Raw genomic sequence first — 18,593 nt, 5'->3', positions numbered from 1 at the left:
TCTACCAATGTGGAGGTCAAGAACTAGAAGAGACCCTATAAAATACCCAAGACGGCTGTCTAAGGAACGTGGTTACCTAGGGGAAGGTTTGGGAGAAGAGAAATCTAAATCTTGGGATCAAACGACAGCTAAGGCAGACTTAACTTCAGAAATTCTGGACCCAGACACTGCAAATCCACCCACTGACCTGCCCTCTGCCCACCCACCCATCCAGCCTCACATATCAGGAGCAGGTCGCAAGCCAAGTGAGAGCAGCACCTTCAGATGAAGGATGGGGACCACATATAAAATTCCCTAACCAAGTGACTGTACACAGTAGGCACAATTGCTTTTGAAAGAAAAGAGTTTAAAGAAAACAGGGTGCCCATGGGGTTTACCAGTGATATCACTTCCCCACTGGAGACCCCATGTATCCTGCTGGCCCGAGGCCTGAGCAGAGTTCACAATGCTAAATAAGGCTCCTCCCTCACCCACCACTCAGCCCTTAGCTTACTCGTGACGGCACACGTGTGAAGAAGCTCTTCTAACTGTGGCTCCCAGGCCAGCATCCTGAGCATCACTGAAGAACCTACTAGAAATCCAGACGGAGTCTAGACCTACGAATCAGTCAAGTGTGCACGTGTGCCCACAGCCTAGGCTTAACAAGTCCTCCCAGCGGCTCTTCCGCACGCGGGAATTTGAAAGCGGTGCTAGCTGAAAACACGAATGACAGGAAAATGTGACTCGAGCAACTCTGGCAGGGAAAATAGCAAGAAGCAGAGCACAGTGAGGTCACACAGCTGGTTCAAGCCCCTGCATGGGAGCCTAACAGGAAGACTACATGGGTTTAAATCTCTGCTCTGCACTGTATTAGCTAGATGACCTTAAGTAAATCACTTACTTTCTCTGACCCCTCAGGGTCTCATTGAGAAGTGAGGCGACCATCTGCTGTGTAGCACATGGGAAGATTAGAACATCCCCTCTATGCACTAGGATTCAAATGATACCTATGCAGCCTGAGCACACTCATGATTCATGCTGATCATCACGTATGGCTCATACTCACTCCACGAGGACCATGTGACAGTTTGCCAAGTCAGCTCTGAGTCCAACTCCACAAAAAGTACAAAAAAGTCATTCCTGTTCATAAGGAAAAAATGTTCTATCTTGATTTTAGGAGCTGATAGTTTTGCTGATTCACCATTTATGTTTCTGGGAGTTTACATCCACTTAGAGAGCACTAGCTTGGTCCCACGATTCCTTGCAACAAATCCAGGATATGCCTCAATGGGTTTGTATATTCCAGGTATGTGGATACTCTTTGCAGAAAAGAACTTACAAAATAAAAAATTAGATTGCACGAACATCATGCAGGGACAGCGGATTTTCTAGGGGAAATGGTGATTTTTCTAAACACATGTCTGACTGAAATTCTAATGCCAAATAGCCACCAAGACAACTATCAACAGGGACACCAAGAAGGTAGTAAAAAGTGCCATGACAGGAAAACTTGACCAAAACTGCTGTGTCTTCTCACCACTGAGGGTCATACTATGTACCTAAATACATAACAGTCGAACTTCATATGACCCAACCACAACCAATGGAGAATATGCTACTGACCACAGGGACAACAAAACCACCACTTTGAAGATACAATAACAAATGCATTGATTATCCACTCGGTCATTTGTTTGCTTGTTTGTGGTTGCTGGCTTGCTTATTTACATAGCGCGGGCTAGTCTCCAGGTCTACATAGTTAAAGAGGACCTTGAGCTCTTGTGTAAATTTCATTAGTTTGGGAAAACAATCAGAGGTGACTGGTAGACTGTAGAGATAGTGTAGTTAGGGAAATTACATGATCATATTATAGTCTCAGAAGGATAGGAGATGCATGTGTGGGCTGAAGGGACTGTGTGCCCTCAACTCCATGGTGGAAGCCAGAACAACCAGGACGTGCTGTACCTCCTGGAAGTGAGCTACAGGTGGGCTTCATTTTCCCCAATGCCAGGATTATAGGAGGGCACTACCTCACTTGGTTTTCTGCAATACTGAGGATCAAATTCATGATGCTGTTCATGCTAGACAAACACGCTGCTACTGAACCACATCCCTAAGCCCCAACAAATGGATTTAAGTAGTGTGACAGTGTGTAGTGATATATTTCAAGGGTCTCTTTTCATAGTTTATAAAGTTAGAAAATAAATGAGGCAAAGAGCTAGGATATAGGAGAAAAATATCATACAGGGAGAAGACCAAACATCACGCTCTGTGCTGGGAGTTTGAGTTCTCAGTCGCACACAGATGACACAGCAGGGGAGTGTGGCTTGCGAACTGCTCAGTCAGCAGATGTCTACTACAGAGTCCAGTCCTCCATCCACAGCCTCCATCAGTAGAGAAAGACAGGTACAGATGCGGCCTAACACAGCCGAGACAGGCACGGACGCGGCCTAACACAGCTGTGGCTCTTTGGTTTTCTATATAAAACTGAGTTAGAGAACCAGCATTCGATGCTATGGGGGATCTACGGTTCTTACTCATATGTAATAACCACATTTTCCTTTGGTTTTGTTTAGAGTTTGGTTTTCCAGCAGCCTTTGGCCTCAGTATGAGGAGTCCATCGTGGTTTGGCTCCTCTGATGGTTTTCTACTTTAAGTGAAGGTCAATGATTACGAAGAAAATGCCATCTACTCTTGGCTTCAAGGCACCTGCTCAGAGGAAGATATTGTACATTGGTAGGGGATCCCTAAATTACAATACTAATTTTCTAAGATATATGTTATGGAAAGTCAACATGCATGGTCATGTTTCTGCTAACCTAAGACTGTATAATTTCAACTGTATATTAAAAAAAAGGTAACCCATGCAAGCCCTGATTTATAATTAAAAACCTACAATGAAAAAGATAACTTCTCATCTAGTAATTTTTTAAGAAGCTTATGGGATTATTTATTTCCAGCAAAATAAAATGCAATGGCTTTGTAAGGTTGTTAAAGAGAAGGGAAGAAAGAAAGAAAAGAAAGAAAGAAAGAATGAATGAATGAATGAAAAAAAATTTTCTGAAATGAAGACACAGCCCAAAGTCCTCTAGTATAAGAAGAAAAAAAAAAACTTTTACAACTACAAAAAGCACACAATGAAAAGAGTAGCTTTTCCTCATTATGTCAGTATTAGCCACATGGGGACTGAGAAGGATTTTGAACTTGAAGCTTTCTAAGTAAATCGTGTGAACATTACCTGTACAGTCCTCTGCATGCCGTCAACGTTGACAGACAATAGGGGCGAAGCCAGGTTCCACGTACTGGTCACATTTAGTTTCGACCCATCAACTTCCACCTGTTGTGACACGAGACAGGACTGTTACCACGGAGAAAGACAGGAAACTGATCTCAAGTTCACTGCTGCATGCAAAGCAGCAGCCATTTTAACAGATGGCTTCCAAACAACCTGTCATGTTTACTGCTGCAGCCATGAAAGACAGGGGCCAGCAACAGAGTCTTCCCAGCCATCTCTGGGGAGAGGTGAAGGACCTGTGAACAGCTGCCTCTGGGTACTGAGGCTTCAAGTGATTTCCAATAAGTAACAAACAGCCTTCTAACTCAAAACCTAGCTGGACATGCTACATTTACTGCAATTAGACAAGTAATGCATATAAATTCCAGTGACACTTGCAACCCACACAACAGGGCTTGCATATAATGTCCTCTCCAAGGACCAACAAAGAACTTTCTCCGTGCTAATTTTAATGACAGACTAAGCACTGCTATCTTAATTAAGCACACACCTTAATTAGACAAGCCTCTCTGGTGCTGAGCACCAGTCTATTCAAACTTTGAAAAGTTCTACCATAAGTTGACAATCATAATTTTTTGTTCCTTTTGCTTTATTTCTTTGAGATAGGGTTTCTCCATGTAGCCCTGGCTGTCCTGGAACTCACTTGGTAGATCAGACTGGCCTTGAACTCACAGAAATCTACCCACCTCTGCCTCCCAAATGCCAGGATTAAAGGCATGCAACACCACATGTGGCCCAATAATTATTACCAAACTATCATAATAAAGACCATTTATTTATGATATCATTTATCTATGATTTTTCAAATCATAGATAAAAGTAGAGAGACATTTTTAATTTCTAAGTAAGTAACATCAAACTAGCTAAATAGAAAAAGAAATCAAGGTTAACTTAAAACACTCACCAAAGGGGCTGGGCGGTGGTGGTGTACACCTTGGGAGGCAGAGGCAGAGGCAGGTGATTCTGTGAGTTCAAGGTCAGCCTGGTCTACAAGAGCTAGTTCCAGACAGGCTCGAAAGCTATAGAGACTCCCTGTCTCAAAAAGACAAACAAACAAACAAACAAAAAAAAAAAACCCCACTCACCAAAGGTTCTTTTTCTAACTCTGGTACAAGAGATAGGCTGCAAATGACACTACTGCTCAGCTGGGAGGCCCTACCATTGGAGACGGGAGTCCTCCATGGCCTGGCAACATGGAGGACTCCCGCCTCATCCCATGCCCTGGCAGAAGGCACCCTGTTCTCTACCTGACCTTATGTGGAGTCTGTCTCTAGGCCCAGTGCCCCCTAGTGTGACCCTGGAGGCAGTTCCTTGCAGAAGCTCTGCCCATACACACGCGCACACACACACACACACACACACACACACACACACACGCACACACACAGAGCCCATATGGTAATTAGACACGGTGCTAGGCACATTACAATAGGACTGTGCTTCTGCAGATGATAACTAAGACTTGTACTAGGAGCTTTATGCTATCACAAAGCCTGCTGTTTGGTGCAAATTAGGTAATTTCCCAACTACCGTCCACAGGCCTATATATTCCCTATACTCTGGAATAAAGCTGAGCTGGTTCACTGAAGTTATCTCCTAGAGAGCTATCTTCATTATACTCCTCATAGGCTGGATAAGGCCCTGCTTGTTGCTTCTGCCCTCTTTACCCCCACAGCCCGGTGGCCAATGAACTTTGAGAGAGGAGGAACCCATACTATTCTAAGCCTAAACACACCTGTCCAAGTTGCCTGAATTAGAACCAAGATGTATGGCTGCAAACAATCCCCCACTATCAACTCTCCAAACTGCAGCCAACTCTGTAAAATTAGATGTCAGAATTCCATTGTCTTTCTGTTGGACCCTTGTGGACAGACAGAGACAACAGTGAACAAAGACTTATTGAAACATTTCTGTCAAGTACTGACTACCCTAACAGGGTCCAAGCCTGAGGACACAGCCAGAGAAGGTTGAAGGCTTCATGACACTGCTTACTAAAGAAGTGACTTCACGGCACCTGATAGGAATCCAGAAGTTTCTACATGTCTTAGATCAGTCAGGTCTAAGTCAAGATGAGGATCACATGGCACAGGAGAGTCCATGACTGCAGCGCACTGTAGAGACTGCAGGCAGAAGTCTTCACTGCAGTCAAAGCATCAGAAAAGCTCAAATGAGACCACGAGTTGCTACTCAACAGCCAATGGTCCAGAGCCCAGCAGTATAGATTTGGAAGGCTTCTGCCCCATCATCATCATCATCTTGAAATGGCTCTGACTACTGTTCTAATGCTCCTGGCACATGCACCTAAACTCTACTTTGGTGGGGCCTGGGGGCAGAGGAAGAAGCATGAAACACCAGTGCCTGGAAGAGTATCTCTGCACAGAAGGAAAACATAATCCAGTTCACAAGGAAGCTTGTCTTCTTTCCTAAGAAAGACTCTACATGACTGAGAAAAAGAGAGACCACATTTCCTTATAAACTAGATAAGAAATCGGCACAAAATTTGTGATTTCGCTACCTCTGAAGCAAGGAAGCTGTCACAACTCCAGTAATAAACATGAGTACTTTTGCAAATATGAAATGAAGGGATGTCCCAGAAACCACCCCATGCCTTTCTTGGCCCCTATCAGTATCAAATTTCCCGAAGACACATTTGGTGGAGAAGTCCTTCTGTATATGTGTTACTTTTATTGGTTAATGAATAAAGAAGCTGCTTGGGTCTATGACAGTGCAGAATAGAGCAAGGTGGGGAATTCCAAGCAGAGATAGAGGAGGAAAGAAGGCAGAGTCAGAAAGACACCATGTAGCGTAGGAGAAAGATGCTCACAAAATAATAGGAATGGGTTAATTTAAGATGTAAGAGTTATTTAATAAGAAGCCTGAGATAATAGACCAAGCAGTGTTTTAATTCATACAGTTTCTGTATGATTAATTCGGGTCTGAGTGGTCAGGAACAAAAGAGCAGCCTCTACCAACACACATTTAGTGGACAATAGATGCAATTACTTTATTGATACTCGTATCAGATAGTGAAACTCAGTTGTGTGAACAATCCACCAAGGAGCAAACGTACCACAGCTTGCATCCATTGAAAGTTAGGGCAGACTGAGCAGAGGAACTCTGGGTGTTACGTCTTAAATGGTACTTACACCAATTTTCCACAATCTCCAGAGAAACAGATAGAGGATGGGAAGCATTTCCTTATTACTACACTGAGAACCTTGCTGAACTTGCCACCACCCTACCTCTTCAGTGACAACCACTAATGTGAAAGAAGTCCTGCCACAGAAGAAACCAAGATCAGATGTATTCAAAGAGAACACAGAGAACCAGCTTGAGGGAAGTGCACCCTTGGCTTCTAGCCAGCCTTCCCTAATTCAACGTAGACAGTGATGAGTAAATAGCCAATATGCGTCTTGAGATACGACTGAGGAAAATGTTATAAGAGAAAAGGGTAAATAAATTAGGAGCATATAATACAAGAACAACTACTCAAAGAAACACAGGAAGACTTCAGATAAATAGTTCTCCAAAGACTCAAAGCAACCATAGGAAATGTGACCTTCTTTAAAAAAACATCTCAAAGAAGAAAAACAAAGGTTCAAAGAAGAGATTATACAATAACAGAAGGAAACGAAAAGCAAGCTGGTAGAGCTCAGAAAAAAAAATGAAGAGAAAAATAACACTATAGAGATAAAAGTCACATGAAGAAGTGACCAGAAATAGAATGTGACTAAAAGAAATACCAGGACATAGAGAAACTCTACACAACAAGATAGAGCCAGAAATATAAAAGCAACAGTGAAGAAAACAGACATGGAGTAGGAAGACAATACAAAAGATACATAATTGCCTTCTTCAAAAAGGCATACAACGCAAAGGGAAATATATGAAGCCAAAGATAAGACAAAGTAACTTTTCTGTTTAGTTGTTTGTTGTTTTTTTTTTTTGTTTTTTTTTTTTTTTGAGACGGGATCTTACTATATAGCTATGGCCGGCCTAGAGTTCACTATATAGACCAGGTTAGCCTGAAACTTACAGAGATCTGCCTGCCTCTGCCTTCCAAATGCTGGGATTAAAGGTGTGTGCCACTATACCCAGCCAGAGTAACTTCTCAAAAAAAAAACCCATTTAATGTGTAGGCTTATGAGAGTAATGCCTAAAAAAAATAATTATATAGCTACTTGGGTAAAAATAAAAATCTATACACAAGAAAAGAAAAATTAAGTTGGCTTAATTAGCCAAGGGCAACACAAACACAGACGACCTCAGATTAATTAGTTCCAAGCAGCTCAAAGGAAACAAAGTAACCAATTTTATACCCAGCCAAGGTTTCCCTAAGATATAATATAAAAATATGTTCTCTGCAATGTAGGGACTTGGAGGGGGTTCTCAAAATGAGATATCTTTATAGGTACTAAAGTAAAACTACTCTCAAAGAAATACAGAATATATACAGTGTGCCATCCTTTCTTAAGAAAACACTAGGCATGTGTACTTTTTGTTGTTGTTTTGTATGGTTTTTGAGACAGGGTCTTGAATATAGTCCAGACTTGAATGTAGTCCAGGCTAGACATGAACACCCAATTCTGTCTCTGATTCCCAGATCCTGGGAAGACAACCAAGGAACAAAACAGCTATCTTTAAAATGAAGCAATTTATCGTCTGCTTATTTGATTACAGTATTGGAATGCTGACCCAGGACCTCTTTTAAGCTAGGCAAGTGATTTACTCTGAACACATACTATGAGAGGAAAATTATACATAGTTTCAGTGCCGGCAAGAAGAATAGTCCAGAAAAGATCAATATTCAAGATTCAGGTGATCACAAGTGGCGGGTACAGAGACCAATGGAAAAAGAAGGCGGAGAGATGCAAAGAAAACAAAAGACAGCGTTGGTAGTAGAGGGCCGGAGAGGACCTCCCACACGAGGCCAACCTCTTCCCATCAGCTCCACTGTCACTTCTACCAAAACCTGGAGTTCTGCACAACCTCCCCTAAGCCCTCCAGGGTCTCCAAAAGGTTCTCCCCAAAGCCAGGGAAATTTTGTATAAACATGAAAATGGTCATTTCCAAACCCGAGACAAGAGACCTGGTGACACCAACATGAGACGGAGAAAAGGTGGTGGGAGGGTGACACACTAAAAACAAAACCACCTGACAACATGCAGTTGGGCATGTAAGGACATCGGGCGGCTTGCCATTCTGCAATCACCTAAAGATGAGATGCTAATTTAAAGTCATGGGTGTTGTTAATTTGGCTGAATTGGAGCTTGGCTATGGTGGGTGGGGGTTATGAAATAAACTTCACTAGCTTTATTTTCTGAAAACTTTTTCCCAGCATAATCAGAGATAGGTTTAGTCGAAAGTTATTCAAAATAAAAGTTATTAAGGCACTTCATAAACAACCCAATAATATAATTTCTTTCAATTTCCAGAAGGTATTTTTCCACATTTAGCCACCTCCCTCTAAGCCTGCATTTCACTGAAAACAGCCAGCTGCATCTGGGACACAGGCGATGCTGGTGAAACATTTCCTGTGAGTGTTTGGAATGTTCAGTTTTCCTATCCACGTCATCATGGGGGAAAAATACACACCCTGTATTTGTACGGCATTGGACTGAGATTACTTACATTATCACTAAGAGCAACACCACAGAGGACTTCCTGAGAGTTATCACCTGACACAGTAAAACGCTGTTGCTTCTGATGCAGTGGCACCTGGGAAGCTTTTAAAAACTGTACTCAACATTAGGAACATAAAACACAAAACACAAAGTGTTCCCCAGCCCTGCTCCACAAATGATAGAACTCTAGGAAGCTGTGGGCTTAATAAAGGCTTCTTCTAGTTTGCCTTGCAGCTCTGCCACATGTGAATTCTACTATTCTAAATTTTGTGTTATTTGATGCCTAGGAGGTTAGCACTGTGCAGAGGTAAACCTTGCTTTTGCTCCTCCCAACACACTGACGATCAGAAGCACAGCTGAGAAGCTCCCCTGCTTTCCAGAAGGGCATCCATGGTTCCTGGTCCCTTAATAGAGTGGAATGGTGCATTATTCACTTTCCTGGGTTTTTTTCTTTTTTATTCTTTGACAGGGTTTTCCTACATAGCCCAGGCTAGACAAAAAGTCTTGATCCTCCTGTTTCTGAAGTGCTGGGATTATAGGTATTCCAATCTGGCATAGAAACTTTATAAATCACCACACTGCACAGAAAATGAATAAGAGATACCATTTTCATATCTGATTCTCAGGCTGAAAAAAAAAAAGCTGTAACATAACATACCCAGCTCAATTCTTTACTCCTTTTTCACATATAAAATTAACTCAGAAACAATTACTTCTATGTACTTCTGAGAGAATTCACATAAATCCGTATTAAAAGTTGAAACAACAGATGGAATGTAAAGACATGTAAAGATTGAGACAAGGGTTGGAGAGAGAGCTCAGTGGTCAGGGTTTGCTTTTCTTCCAGAGTTCTATTCTTAGCACCCAAGTCAAGTGGCTGTAACCATAGCCTGTAACTCCAGCTCCAGGGGATCTGATGCCTTTTTCTGGCTTCTTTGAGAACCCATACCACATGTGTACATGCATACATGAACATACACATACAAATGTATGTACACACAAATTAAAACTAAATCTTTAAAAGATTAGGACAGAGGGCTACTATATTATAAAAGCTCATTTTTGTTCTGAAAAGACTTGTTCTATAGAGATGTCTAATGTTTTCATTTTTATGTCTTAACTACTAACAACAAAGACTTTTACTGTCTATTGTTCATCAATGGATAAGCATATCTGGATTCTTCATTCACAGAAGCACCTGTACACTGCAGTTGGTTGTTTTCTCTCTGGGCTCTATTGGGGGCCCACCACCCAACTCCCAAGTAAGTAAACACGGAGGCTTATTCTTCTTATAACTGCCCAGCTTTAGCTTGGCTTGTTTCTAGCCAGCTTTTCTTAACTTAAATTAACCATCTACCTTTTTTTTTGCCTCTGGGTTTTTAATCTTTCTCTATTTGATTACCTTTCTTTACTTCTGACTCTGTGGTTTGCAGTGTAGCTGGGTGGTAGTTGTCCCCTGGTGACGTCCTTTTTTTTTCCCTTTTGTTCCTTGATCTTCTCCTCCCAGATTTCTCCTTCTATTTATGCTCTCTGCCTGCCAGCCCCACCTATCCTTTTTCCTGCCTAGCTATTGGTTGTTCAGCTCTTTATTAGGCCAATCAGTGTTTTAGACAGGAAAGTTACACAGTTTCAGACTTAACAAATGCAACATAAAAGAATGCAACACATACTTGCATCATTAAACAAATATCCCACAGCATAAACAAATGTAACACAACTTTAAATAATATTCCACAACAGTACACCATGCAATCAGTTAGTTGGACTATTATTTCCATCCAACATTACTCCAGTTTATGGATATGTAAAACATAAGCATTCTTTCAGACTGTCAATAATATAGTAACCTTGTGATTTGGCAGGTCTAATAGTTTTGTTACTTGCTTGCTTTGACATTTAAGTGAAGTATGACAGTTCTTACAGTTACTATAACACATTCTGTGTCTTACCTTGTGACAGAAAAATGAGACTTATAATTCTTTGATTACATTTATTGTATGTGTATCTATGTGTGTGTACATGCATGTGCATGTGTGTGCAAATGCACACGCTGACAGAGGACTACTTTTTGGGAGTCAGTTCTGGTCTTCCATCTCACTGAGGGAGACCTCTCTTGTTTCCGCTGCTATGCGGAGAATTTGGGGCTAATCTGAGAGCCTCTGTGTGACTCTCATCTCCTCCTCTCATTTTGTCAGGGTGCTGGGATTCAGACGCAGGCCACTGCATTCAACTTTTTAACGGGTTCCAGGGATCAAAATCGTGCTGCTGGACCTGTGCAAAAAGCACTTTACGTCCATTAGGCCATCTCACCACCAGCAAAGAGTGGGTTTTTTCTGTCCTGCTCTTCTGCTTACTCAGACGGTTCTCTAACACGTTGATACCCTGGGTGACTTCCCATGGAAGGAGACGGCTGTCTCATGAAAACGAAAGGATGGGCATTTCTGGTGTTTGCTCTTCACATGATCACCTTGCAAACAGCCTAATTTTTTATTCACAAAATACACATTTAAAAAGACCAAAAACATCAGGAGACTTATATATATATCAGTGAAGCGCCATCAGCTTGTTACAAAAGGTCATATTAAATATGCATTCTTATACATATAATTAAATATATCTCAAATGATGTGAATTGCAAAAGCAAAATTTAGGTGCTGATTATACGGCCACCAGTATGATTATCTCTTTGCTGTTTAATTACCACCTCATTAACTGATCAGTAACAACTTTAATTTCAGTTTTATGGTTTCAGAAAACACTCTACGTCGTCTTGCTCGTGGTTTAATCACATTAGCAGTTTCCCTTGCATTTGTGAGGTAAGACCAGACTCTGCAGATCATACTGTAACACGTGTCACCTTAGTGAATAACCCCAGATAGACATGCTTTACCATGGGCAGCCACAGAAGCTTAGGGTGAGGTGGGGTGGAAACCCTCCCTCTCTCTGTGGCATCATGAAGAGTAGGAAGGCTTGTTCTGTCCGTTCCTCAGTTTCCCTAATCATTCCTGTCTCCATTTCCTCCCATGTGAAATGCAGGAGCACAGAGCAGTTGAGTCAGACAAGCACCCTGCTCAGTCAGCACAGGTGGTGCAGTTCAGTCAGCTCTGCTCAGTCTCCCTAATTGTCATTCACTTTGTCTTTTCTCCTATTTCACACACAACCGTTCTTCTTTCATGGGGAAGGAGCTAGTGCTACAGCTCTTACCTAGCATACTTAAGGGTCCTGGGTCTAACACCCAGCACCTCAAAACAAAGTAATTTTGCTTGGCCCTGCACTGTCCTTTTCTGCTCCACTTGAAACAGGGTCCCCTGTGGCCCAGGCTGCCCTCCACTCACTGCACAGCAGAGGACGACTGTGAAGCAGCGATCCTTCCGACTTCATCTTCTGGTGCTATAGTCAGAGGTGTGCACACAATGCCAACACTTTCATTATTTGGCTATAATTTCATCTGATTCCTTTTAGCATCTCTTTTCATAAGCATTTTGCTATTTCCAATGTCCCCAAATCAATCCCATCATGTGACTTGGTAGTTCAGAACCCCAAAACATGTACATTGCCACAGGACGTTCACAGAAAGGGCTCCCTCCTCTTCCTGAACCCATTGCCTCTACAACACACTATTCCCTACTAATCTTGCCTACTTCATATATTTCTCTGTGGCAGTTCAGCATTCTAGCACTATTTACAGACATGCAAAGCTTCTCTCAGTAGCCCATTTGATACTCATCTAATACTCAAAAGCCCATTTTGATATGCACAGTTGTCTTTTATTAACTTGTAAAGAAAAATAAAAAATCTGAAAATTACAAGACGATGAATTAACTCAGAAAGCATTATATTAAGCGATGTTACAAGCTTAAAAAGAGGTGTGTGCACATGCATGTGTGTGTGTGCGTGGTTGCAGATGTGGGTAAAGCCGAAGAAGAAGAGACAAAGAGAGGGTAAACGTGGGCGATGAGAAAGGATAGAAGAAAGTGGCCAAAGGAGCGGCTTACAATCAAGAGAAGCAAGCAGCGGAAGAATAGTTTTTTCTCTACATAGCCTTGGCTGTCCTAGAACTCACTCTGTAGACGAGGCTGGCCTTAAACTCAGAGATCCACCTGCCTCTGTCACCTAAGAGCTGGGATTTAAGGCATGTGCCACCATGCTAGGTAGAACATAGAATATAATAATCATGCTTTGTTCAAGAATGTCATAATGACATCTAACACCTTGTATGGTAAGAATAAATAATTTTGAAAAGAATAAATAATTTAAAAGATAATTGGCAAAACAAACGTAGCAGCAATAACAGCACTGCCACTATACATATCTGTGAACGTAATACTCTGCTTTTAGCTCTGCTATCTAGGAAGGATTTTCCAAAATCATTTCCTGAGTTTCTATGGCAGTAAATGACATAATTCAATTATTCTTTAGGCTAATCGTGGAAAGTATTACCAGCTCCATAGACCATGGCTATCACCTCAGGCAGTTACTAGTCTTATTTTTAAAATAGCTTATAAATAGGAAGCAGAAAACGGGGAAATCATTGCCAGCCTTCTAATGAATATTCCAAATAGCTGTTTATCTGGGCCCTTTTTGTAAGATAATTTCATATACATAAAGTTTTTAACATTAGTACACACAGTTCTGTGTATATTGCCCAAATTGGCAATTTGGCAATTGCAGTTGCTATTATTCCCCTGGCAATAAAGAATACTTGCATGATGGCACGTGAGCCCATTTGTGTTTTAGCTTATGTTCTCTGCACAGGACATTCTCCTTACATAAGCAGTCAACCAACCGAAGAAGTTAACAGTAACCCCCAATATTACTATCTAACCCTGCTTCGATTTAGCTACACCTGCCTTTAGAGCAGGACTGGGATCTGGTTCAGGATGGGTATCTCTCTGTTTTCTGTCTTGACCAGCTCCCTAACTGTGCCTTGTTTTCTGACACGGTGCTATGGAATACATGCTTACATCACCTCACGCCATGCCCTTCTTGTTTAGGATTAGGAGATGGAATCTTGGAAGGTAATTAATCAAGTCACACAGGTGAGCCCTCATAATGGCTCAATATTCTTATAGGGACCCAAGAACTTGTTTGCCTGATCTGTGTGCTGTGCTCTTGCTCGTTGGCCTCAGCCATGGTGAGTGAGCAAAAAGATGGCCATCTGCAAGCTAGGGAGATGGCCCTCACCCAGTCCCGGGTCTGCCAGGATGCTGGTCCTGGACTTCCAGCTTCCAGACTGGAAAAGTGAGTACTTGCTCTGTATAGCTGCATAGAATACACGGTAGGGCAGCCCAACCCCGCTGCCTTGACAGCTGTAGGAGTACAGACCAATTACACTGAAAAGCGTCTCCTAGTTTGGGATCACATTTTTCCACAATTGCTCATCGTAGCAAGGTGAGCACAGCAATGATGTTGAGACTTTTCAGCATCAATCAAGAGTCACACAAATGTCAATCTGCCCCACTCCCAGTGATGCCACTTACCTTATCTCTAAAATGTTTCCTGCCAAGCTATATTAAACCAGAGGGAAGGACATCCAAATCTATTTCTTTTTTATATATTTATTTATTTATTATGTATACAATATTCCATTTGTGTGTATGTCTGCAGGCCAGAAGAGGGTGCCAGACCTCATTACAGATGGTTGTGAGCCACCATGTGGTTGCCAGGAATTGAACTCAGGACCTTTGGAAGAGCAGGCAATGCTCTTAATCACTGAGCCATCTCTCCAGCCCCCCCCCCAAATCTATTTCTATCCTTACCGATTATACACAAGTTCCATTGACTGCCCAACCCATCAAGTTTATTCTAGACTTTCTTCATTCAAGATCTGCCGATCCCTTCAAAGAGAAACTACCATTCAACACCTGGCCCACTGAGTCACGATTTCCCTGACTACTTCAATGTGTCCAGTCTACACGGTATCCTCTGCCCTGCACATACATCACAGTACATAAAAGAACATTAAGTTATTTAAAAAAATGCCAATTTGTTAGCAAATCAAATTCCAGCTGACTCGGTACTTGAGGTGAAATTTAAAAAGAAGTGCAGTCAGGGACGATTTAGAGATTTAGGCACTGACAAACCCTGCAACTCAACACACATTAAAACAAATAACTTTCTAGGACTGTAGCCTGTGATTAAACAGTCAGGAAAAAGAAAAGGAAGGCAGCCAGCAAGAGCAGATCAGCAGTCCAGGACTCAGCACCCTGTTGTATGGATTTTGTGAGTGCTTTAACTTCCCACGGAAGAAAGAGGAAGAAAATAAGTCAGGTTTTCTATTTGGAAGTTGTAGAAGTTAAAGATTTCCAGTCCAAACTGTAAATAAGTTATCAAAACCATCTGGCCAGAAGGAGAAATCATTTACTGAGTGGGGCAGCAAGTGGGCACATCCTCTACGTTTGTTACATCCCTGGTTCTTTCTTCCCACTCCAGCTAACTCCTCTCCATCTTCCAGAGGTCTGTGATCAGCCACCAGGTCACCTGCACACACTTTCCCTGCCTTTTTTCCTCCTCATAAGCAATCTCAGCTGGGAGATCTTTCCAAAGCCCCACTGCCCGTCAGCTGTAGCTTTGTTCACCCCCACTGGCTCTTGTGTCTTAGGAGTCATAATTCCTTTACCTGGCCCTCTCTAGGCCTTCAATCTACCAACTCATCATTTTTAGTCTCCTTCCTATCTCTTTCACATTCAAATAAATGTTCACCGACACCCATTTCCAACCATATTCCTGTTAAACTTAGACCAGCCATATTACTACCATATTGTGCTACTTACTATTTGTTTTTGATCTTTTGTTGCATGACCCCTGAGCACCCCATGGATGAGGTCTTTTCTTGCTTAAAATTCTACAGCATTTGCATTGCTGTGTATTTATCTCATGGTGCCTTATGACCATCACTGACTATCATTCAAAACTCTGGAAGTCCATAGGGCAGGTTAGACCATTTCTCTTTCATGCCTCTCATGAAGAGCTTAACACAAGGCCTTGATCTTGAAGCCCAATATGTACTATATTAAAGTGAAAATGATGTAGTTATATAGAAAATATAACTTAAAATTGAGTGTGTAATTGTCATGGAGCACACGGAGGCCCAGGATAACTTTGGGGAGTCTGGAGTCTGTTTTCTCCTTCCACCTTTAGATGGGCTCTGAGAACCAAACTCAAGCAGCTAGGCTTGTGGGACACGCACCTCTGGCTGCTAAATCTTCCCATGACACAGAAAAATACACCTTTCATCTCTACGATTACAGGCCTATTAAAGAGCTTTGAAAACCACAGCTTAAACAAAAATATCAAAGAGACACAAGTTTCACCTTCACATTCTTCAATGTCTGTTTTTCAGGCCTTAGATTACTTACTAATCATTAACAACATGATTCTGTTCTGAGGTTTCCTAATACAGCCGCTGTAAGATTAATAAGGCACCTCTAAGTTAAATCTATTTTTAGTTGTAATGTCCAACAAGATGTGAAGAATACTTCTATTTAAAGATCCATACATGCTTACAATAGCAGTATTTCAACCACAGAAAGGACTCAATTAAGCTCTTTCATAACTTGAAACCTACAACAGACTCTACAACGATCTGTACCTCATTGCCCACCCAACGTGTATAAAACATAGCAGACTTAACACAGCTCATTTTAAATAAAGGCAGGCAATGAGAAAGAAGTTTAAAACAAATTTAAAATGCTACTTAAAATTCTATTCCATTTCTGGGGTTTCACTTTTATGTCCAGAGAACTAAAATTATCTATTCACACCATTATATAAATCCTTTAATCTTGAGGACTGTGAACAGAGTAAAGCTGCTCTATTATGTGCAAAACTGTGCTCTCAGACCCCAAAAGAAGATGTCTGGCACATTTCCACGAGCCTTGACAGAGAGTGTGGTCAACATAGATTAGTTTTGGTAGCAGTTACCGGGAATAATACACTGGCTGTGGCCGAAGTGAAAGCTGGCAAGCAAGGAAAGGCATGAGTGGGAAATAATTAGGGATGGTACAAGGAATTAATGAGCAGATTAAGTTCATCCTTAAAGATCTCCAGATACAACTGGAAGTGCTGGTGAAATCATTCCTATACTTTAAGTCCTTACAAAGTTCTAAAAGTAAAATCTAAAACATTTTGAGCACTCCATTCTGAAGCCAGGAATGAACCAAGTCCATCCTCGTTATAAGAGAAAACCATGGCGGGGGGGAATATCAAGAAAACAACCCCAAGCTGTCTTGATTTATTCCATATCTGATTAGATAGAGATCAATATCTGGAACACATTCCAGGTCAGATGGGGATGCGTAGTGAGGCCCTGTCTCAAAAACAAACGAACAAAAACAAAACAAAATAACTAATTTTACTATTACTTTATTGGAACAAGTCTCAGGAAGTTGCATCAATAGCAGAGTGCAAAATGAGAAAGAATGGCTCATCTACATAACATCAGATGGTAAAACCATGACAGAGTTTCTAAAGCATCATAATTGGGAAAGGTGCATTCCAGCCCTTTTCCTCTGAGCAGAAACCTCTAGCAAGTGTCTCTCCTGGGCCACCTCTACAAGCAGGAAGGAACCTTTGGCTGAAGGAAACAAGAACCAAGCATGTTTTAACACAATTAAGCCAAGTTAATTAGCAAGAATCCCAAAGTGGAGATACCTACTTGAGTAAGCATAAGCTAAATCTCTCCTAACTCACCTAAGGTAGGCGCTGGCTTTCTAGAAAGCATTTCAGCTGATGGAAAGGATACTGGCACTAGCATGAAAAGTAAAACTGGGTTAGCCTATAGTAAGGTAGAACTTAGGTGGGGAAAGCTAGGCTGAATGCTGGAGAAGAAAGGCAAAGTCAAGGAGAGGTCATGGATCCTCCACCAGAGACAGACATGCTAAAACTTAAGCAGGCAAGCCACAGCCACATGGCCGTACACAGATTAATATGTTAAATTAATATGTAAGAGTTAGCCAATAAGAAGCTAGAGCTAATGGGCCAAGCAGTGATTTAATTAACATAGTTTCTGTGTGATTATTTCGGGGCTAAGTGGCCAGGAACCAACAAGCAGCTCTCTCCTCCTACAAGACACCACTTACATAGGTGAATGCGTCAGTGTGAAGGGTGTTATACTTATAGACAGAAGAGAGGCAAGGAGTTCCTCAGTGACATTTCCATTTGATTAAAGCAGAGATTTAGCAAGTTCTATTGGGTTCATTTTGCCAAGAAATTAGCTTACTTGTACATGAGAACACCAAACAGTCTGTCAAGCTACATGGTTCTCGCTGAAACAGGTAACTTCTGATAAAGGAACCAGAGCAGGCATGACCTGGGAAAGATGTAGCAATATAGGTGCCTCCCAGCGGGAGGGGTTAGGGCCACTGTGCAAATTAAGTAGGCAGCTGCCTTGTGTTCTAGAGAACTATACGCACTCACACACTCACTCACACACACACACACACACACTATTTTAGTAACTCCATATGCCTATCACCCAAGTTCGAAATGTCTCCCTTTGAAGCCAATTTGGGACATCTGTGTCTTTTCCAGATTCCCCCAAATGCTGTTCTCATGCCACCTGTAAATTCCCTATGCATTAAGTTTAGCCTGTACTAAAACACACATCAAACTCTGGCATTACATTAATCAAGTAAATTAATCTCATGATCAGCAATAATAATTATTTCATATGGTCTTCTCTGAGCACTAGGAGC

At 41.6% G+C, this 18,593-nt stretch overlaps 1 protein-coding gene across 5 annotated transcripts in view; it reads right to left on the bottom strand.

Annotated features, from left to right (window-relative positions):
• Pcca (propionyl-CoA carboxylase subunit alpha) overlaps nucleotides 1-18,593 on the bottom strand; it is a 306,130-nt gene that overhangs the window by 78,805 nt on the left and 208,732 nt on the right. For 4 of the 5 annotated variants that reach the window (XM_085698172.2, XM_048422206.3, XM_048422204.3 and 1 more), the window contains one exon: nucleotides 3,218-3,316. The exons of the other annotated variant lie outside the window; for it this stretch is intronic. In XM_085698172.2, the coding sequence (XP_085554298.1) occupies nucleotides 3,218-3,316 (99 nt within the window). The remainder of the gene's footprint in view (nucleotides 1-3,217; nucleotides 3,317-18,593) is intronic. 5 annotated transcript variants of the gene reach the window in all.

This window comes from Myodes glareolus, chromosome 12 (genome assembly GCF_982192425.1).
Source record: "Myodes glareolus chromosome 12, mMyoGla1.1, whole genome shotgun sequence".
NCBI lineage: Eukaryota > Metazoa > Chordata > Mammalia > Rodentia > Cricetidae > Myodes > Myodes glareolus.
This window is presented reverse-complemented; position numbering and strand designations above follow the sequence as displayed.